This window comes from Phalacrocorax carbo, chromosome 11 (assembly GCF_963921805.1).
Source record: "Phalacrocorax carbo chromosome 11, bPhaCar2.1, whole genome shotgun sequence".
In the NCBI taxonomy this organism is placed as follows: domain Eukaryota; kingdom Metazoa; phylum Chordata; class Aves; order Suliformes; family Phalacrocoracidae; genus Phalacrocorax; species Phalacrocorax carbo.
The window spans coordinates 23,404,523-23,410,775 of record NC_087523.1 but is presented as its reverse complement, the minus strand read 5'-3'; the positions used below and the strand labels follow the sequence as shown (position 1 = coordinate 23,410,775).

Sequence of the window (6,253 nt, the reverse complement as noted above, 5' to 3'; positions counted from 1 at the left end):
GCGCGGGTCCCGGGAGCGATGGCGGCCCCGCAGCGCGCCCGCAGGGGTTGCAGAGGGCTGACGACGCGGTCTCTCCCCTCCTCCTCCTTCTCTTCCTCCTCCTCCCCCTCCTCCTCCTCCTGCCCCAACCGCCCGCGGCGCTTCGCGGCCGGGTCACCGGCCCGGCCCTGCCCTCCGCAGCCCCCTGTGGGCAGAGCCCGGCGGGCTGCTCCGGGGCTTCGCGAGGCTTTACTAAGGCTTGATTCTCTGGGGAAGAGCGTGGTGAGCGAGGGGTAGAGGGCCCTCTCCTGCTGCATACAGCCCTGGAAAGGAGCCTGGTAAAAACTGGCTGGAGCCACTAGAGCCGTGGTGACGGAGCTAACCCCAGCTGGCGGCCGGTCGCGAGCGGGGCTCCCCGGGGCTCAGCGCTGGGGCCGGCCCTGTTTAGTATCTTCATCAATGATCTGGGCGAGGGGATCAAATGTGCCCTCAGTGAGTTCGCAGGTGACACCAAGCTGGGCGGGAGTGTCGATCTGCTGGAGGGCAGGAAGGCTCTGCAGGGGGACCTGGGCAGGCTGGAGCGATGGGCCGAGGCCAGTTGTGTGAGGTTTAACAAGGCCCAGTGCCGGGTCCTGCCCTTGGGTCACACCAACCCCAGGCAGCGCCCCAGGCCTGGGGCAGAGGGGCTGGGAAGTGCCCGGCGGAGAAGGCCCTGGGGGTGCTGGCTGACAGCCGGCTGGGCATGAGCCAGCAGTGCCCGGGTGGCCAAGGGGGCCACCAGCCCCCGGGCTTGTGTCAGCACTGGTGTGGCCAGCAGGAGCCGGGCAGGGATGGGGCCCCTGTGCTCGGCCCTGGGGAGGCCCCACCTCGAGTGCTGGGCTCAGGTTTGGGCCCCTCGGGACAAGAAGGGCCTGGAGGGGCTGGAGCGTGTCCAGAGAAGGGCAGCGGGGCTGGGGCAGGGTCTGGAGCACAAGTGTGCTGGGGGGCGGCTGAGGGGGCTGGGGGGGTTTAGCCTGGAGAAGAGGGGGCTGAGGGGAGCCCTTCTCGCTCTCTGCAGCTGCCTGAGAGGGGCTGGAGTGAGGGGGGGGTCGGTCTCTGCTCCCAAGGCACCAGGGACAGGACGAGAGGGAACGGCCTCAGGCTGCGTCAGGGGAGGTTTAGGTTGGGTGTGAGGGAAAATGCCTTCCCTGCCAGAGGGGTCAGGCCCTGGCACAGGCTGCCCAGAGAGGTGGGGGAGTCACCATCCCTGGGGGGGTTCAAACACTGTGTAGACGTGGCCCTTGGGGCCATGGTTTATGATCCTGGGGGTGTTGGGTTAGCGGTTGGACTTCAGTATCTTAGAGGTCTTTTCCAACCTTAATGATTCTATGATTCTATGAAATGTGCAAAATAAAGATAAGCCAGGACCTCCCCGAGCGGCAGTAAGCATAATGTCTCTTCAGGACACACTTTCAGCAGGTGACAATAAAGACATCGTCGCTCTTTTCACATCCTCCTCCAGAACGTGTATGTTGGACCTAAATACACCCTCTGGTATCTTTCCATAAGCTTTAAGATATTTTATTGCAGCCCTCTAGGACAAGTGCTGTAAGCAGAATCTATTTTTCCATCTAAGTTGGCCTGAGCGCCAAGTCTAGCGCTGGCAATCGTGAAGGTTGTTCCCCAACACAGGGGGCCGTCAGTGCCCCCACCCCTGCTCGGTCACTAGCACTGCGTCTTTAGCCTTTATATGTATTTATGTGATTTCACATTAAATCATCTGGCCAAGGTTTGGCCCTGAAGCAGCAGGATCCCTAGTGATGCAAGATCTCCTTTTGTGTCGGTTGAAAATACACATCAACCGTCACGTAGGAGAAATCTGCGTGTGGATGACGCTTTCTCCACAAATACATGGGAACACCAGGACAAGAGAGGATTTACATCTTTAAATAATCCATTTTTTGTGCAGGGGGGTGGAGCAGGGAGGGGTAGGTCGGCAATTCTTCAATGCTCAGGCCGAAAGAAAGCATATTATTTTTAGAACAGCTGCAGGTTGCTTTTGGGTGATACACGTCTGTGTGTGTGGGGCGGGAAGTGCCACCGCAGCCTTTGTGGTGATGCTACCCGCAGGTGCCAGCGGGATGGCCGTTCTCCTCAGCCGGATCCTGGGAAATGGGTGCGGAAGGGATGGGCACGACCTCCGCCAGCGGCGCCTGGGATGGCGCGCTGTGGGTCGCGGCTCCCTTTTCCCCAGGTAACGGCAGGTTTTCAGAGCAACCAGGCTTAAATTGTGTGGAGAATATCGACATATTTGCTGAGCCCGTTTGCTGAACCCGACCCCTCCTTTGAGAATATCCCTTCTCCTTGGTACCACTTCTCTCTCAGTGCCACGTCCTCCAGCAAAGCATTCAGCGACTGCACTGACGGGCCACCGAGAAGCAACACAAAAAGGCACAGGCCATGAGATCAAAGGGCACCCAAGAGGAGCGCGTTACATGGCGACGCAGGCGAGGAAGCTGCACGTGGGCTAGGACTGTTTATTAGGGCTGCATACCGCGGTTAAACAATCGCTACAGGGAGACGCAGTGCTGAGGAGCGACAGTGCAAAACGTACGATGGACACAGCCTGTTCCCCGCGAGGCCACGCACCCATCAGGAGCTCTGGGATCGGTGGATACGTTATTCCCGCAGATCATCTCAAAGCGCAGCTGTAGTTAGAGGCCCTTCGGTATTTTAACAGTCCCCCGGTGACCATGGCGCAATGAGGCGTGAAACAGCTGCCCTACCAGTCATTCACCACCCGCTGGTGCAGGTACCAGTAAGGAACCACTGGTTGTGGTTTTTAGAAATGAGCGATTTGGGGAGATGAGATGCTTTGTGACCCTCTTCTGTTCAGAAAGCAACGTCTCTTTAACATCTTGATAACTTAGAAACATAGGCAGCCGCCATCGGTAGTCGTTTTTGAAAATCACGCCTTCGTGACTACCGGGTTTTCAGGGAGCTGTTGGGCCCCGGTTGTACCACGCACGCTCAGAACGGAGCTGCCCAAAGCCCTGCCGCAGACGCGGCTTGAAGGCCTCAGCCTGAGGCTTGCCGGCAGCGGAGTCGGGAGTTCTGCTCACGGCGTTGCTTCCGAGGTCATGCCTAGAGTTGGGTTAAATAACTGGTACAGTGGCCTAAAAAAAGCTAAGTAGCGCTTGTGGTGTAAAACACTAACTTGCTAAGCTTTGGCACGCATGCCAGCTTCCATCGCTAAGCGCATAAAGAATTATCTAGCTAACAATAGTCTGCATTAGAGCGTCTGCCATCACCTACTTCCATGTAAGAGCGAGCACAGAACTGACGCGGGGGCTGTGCAGACATTCCTAATGCTTTCAAGGAGAAAACAGGAACTCTGTGGCCACGGTCAGAGCTGTACTTTTAAGGCACAGAGGCTGACTTCCAGGTTTCAATATTCGGCTTTCCCAACCTCTCAGCCGCCGAATTAAGGGCTAAAATGATGCGATTCTGACTTTTAGTAAGTACAGCATCTGCTAGAAGTTCAATTTTGTGAGTGAGCATTCGTGACGTCGACAATTCAGAGCACTAAGAGAGGCGTTACGGCAAGCCTTGGTGAGGGGGAGAGATTCAGATCTCAGGCAAGCCGTGCTCCCTGACAGGAGAGGCAATTGAGATACCTGTTCTCTGGCATCTTTTGTACGGCCACGAGACGCCTCCCGTCAGAGGCCGAGTTAAACTGCCAGGTGAAAAGAGTGTTATCTTCCCAGCCAGACAGCGGACACACATGCTGCTGCAGCAATCCACTAGGGAGCAGGCAGGAAAGGGAAATTAAAGCTGACACACAATTAGAGTAAAGTGAGTCTGCAAGTGCTCCTGAAAGCCCACGGAAGGCAAATGGAAATCGGGCAGAAGCTATTTCTAGGCAGAATTTGGGGGGTGAGAGAAGCAGAAACAGGCTTTTGCTAAGAACTAAATTCAAACCCTCCCAAGAATCCAGATTTAGTGTTTAACACTTCTTGTATCTGCTTGCTTTGTGCCAGCTCACACACCCTAAGCTGCAGCCTGATCGCAGAAATGAAAGGAAAAAACAACCATCAGAATTTCTCACAATTAGCTTGGACCTAAGGAGCTCTGCCTGGCCTCCAGCGCAGGGAGCGCTCTGGAATCTCAGTGAAGTTACAGGCAGGCAGAGGGGCTCAGCACCTTTGGAAAATCAGCCCGCTTATCTTTGTAGATGGCACTGCCTTGTTAACATTGGCACTCGTCTTGTGTGCCACTGACAGCATAAACTAGGGGATGCTGAACTCTTCATTGTGATGAGGCAGTGAGAGGGAAAATAACTTGAGGGCACGGGGGAGCAGGAATTCTGCAGGAACTGCTAGATATATTCCGGTACATGCTGCCGAGGACTTCCCACTGGCTGCCTTCTCCAGCTTTGCAAAACCCTGCAAGCAAATGAAGAGAAGGTGAACACAGGAGCTGGGAACCACTGAAAATGCTGCTCTGGAGAGGTCACTGGAGCAGATGAGCGCGCAGGAATGGGACGAAAAAGGCTAGCCAGTCACATTGCATTAAGAGGCAAACAAAGCAGCCGTGTACGCAGCAAGACAGGTGCCCCTTTCCTTCTCTCCATCACGAGGCAGAGGGAGGAAAAGAGGCCTCTTCATAATCTCAGTGCAGAGGCAGGGCTTCTGGTTGCCGCTGTGGTGACTCCTGCCCCATCTGGATAACTGGACAAAACAAAACCGTATCCAACTTCTTCCTTGTTGATTTGTCAACAGAACATACAGCTCTCTACTTTTCCCAGTGGTTTTCATCTCAAAGGATCTTTACAGGAAGCTGTAACCGCACCTGCCACTGACATGCTGCCGCCGTGCTGGAGGAACGTTAGGCTGCAAACAGCACCCAGCCCCCTGCAGCGGGTTAGCCCAGGACACAAGGAGGAACTCTTTAGTTACCTTCAGAGAGGACTCGCAGCCTCTAAGGGATGTTTCTCTCATCACTCAAGGCAGCCGTCTGCTTGTCTCCCCCCCCACGTGAAGCTAACACAGCCTGTTTATCACATTATGGTCAGAGATTCCGGCTCTAACGGAGACCCCCGGGACCAGCTCTAGCATGTTTCTAGCTAATTCTGCAAGAAGGGTCACTGCTTGCCACTAAAAAGCCACAGGAAAATCCCCATATGGGTCACTCAGTAAAAGTGAGGGTTAAATGCTCTCCATTCAGTAAACATGAGCTCTCTCATCCGGCTGCTTATGCTGACACTGTAAAGGAGCACTCACCTAGAAGAGTTTCTCGTAGCACTTGTCACAGTGGACAATGTCCCGGTGGATGAATATTTTATCCAGAAGATCTCCCATCGCTTTGTGGCAAATTCCGCACTGCCAAAGGGAAAACGAGGTGGTTGGACAGTAACCAAAGCACCACACAGTAACGGCAGCGTGGAGGGGGCAGGGAAAGGAACAGTCCCTGTATCATTTCATGAAGGTGTGAGGATGCCAAAGCAGTGACCTAGTTTGAGGCTAAACTTTGCTACAACAGACAAATGCCACGGCAGGCTTCCTCCTCCCACACTCACCATTTCCACAGGCTTCACCTGTAAACTTTGCAAGGTTTGAGGGATTCGGCAAGACCTGCACTGGGGCACAAAGGCCACAAAGCACTGAGTCTGCCACAGGGCCGGGGACATGAGGAAAGAGGGTGCTGCTGCTCTATCAGATGACAATAAAGGATTCTCCTTGTTCTAATACACATTTATTTGAGGAGCTGAAAAACTTTTGGGGATGCATCCAGCACCCGTGACTGCATGACTTTTTCTGTTCGATGTGGATGCAAGCATTTGGCACCCACTGTTCACATTACTCCGAAAGCCTGAGGACAGAATTTACACCAAGATTCCTCCTCCCACCACTCCATGTCACAGCAGCGCACAGAAGGCAGTCAGTAGTTAAGGTTTCTTTTTTTTACCCTGAAACAGTATTCGTGGCAGCAGATGTTAAGATGCTCTATTATGATCTTAGGGCAGTCTCGGATCTCACGGCCGCAGTAACTGCAAACAGGTTCACTGGACCTGCGAAGGAACAGAAGAGTGAATTCCTCAGGAACAAAAGCTGGTTCCAGTCCCAGCGCTGGTACCAGAGGTTTCTTCCTTATCACCAGCGCCGCTCTCCGTGAGCTACCTGCTCTACGTGTGCGTGTCTGTGCCAAGTGCCCGTACAGAGGGACGTGTGTTACCCCAGGGGCGCACAGACCACAACAGCAGGGCAGTACAGATCTTTTAAGTCAACGTCGCTGT

General features: G+C 54.5%; 1 protein-coding gene across 1 annotated transcript in view; it reads right to left on the bottom strand.

The window, feature by feature from the left end:
- Window positions 1-2,489: 2,489 nt before the first annotated feature.
- The window catches only part of ZNF185 (zinc finger protein 185 with LIM domain), a 47,781-nt gene continuing 44,017 nt past the window's right edge, over window positions 2,490-6,253 (bottom strand). Inside the window, exons 30-32 of the mRNA XM_064463458.1 lie at window positions 5,926-6,028; window positions 5,241-5,339; window positions 2,490-4,403 (exon numbers count right to left, since the gene is read on the bottom strand). Coding sequence (XP_064319528.1) covers window positions 5,241-5,339; window positions 5,926-6,028 — 202 coding nt within the window. The 3' untranslated portion in view covers window positions 2,490-4,403. The remainder of the gene's footprint in view (window positions 4,404-5,240; window positions 5,340-5,925; window positions 6,029-6,253) is intronic.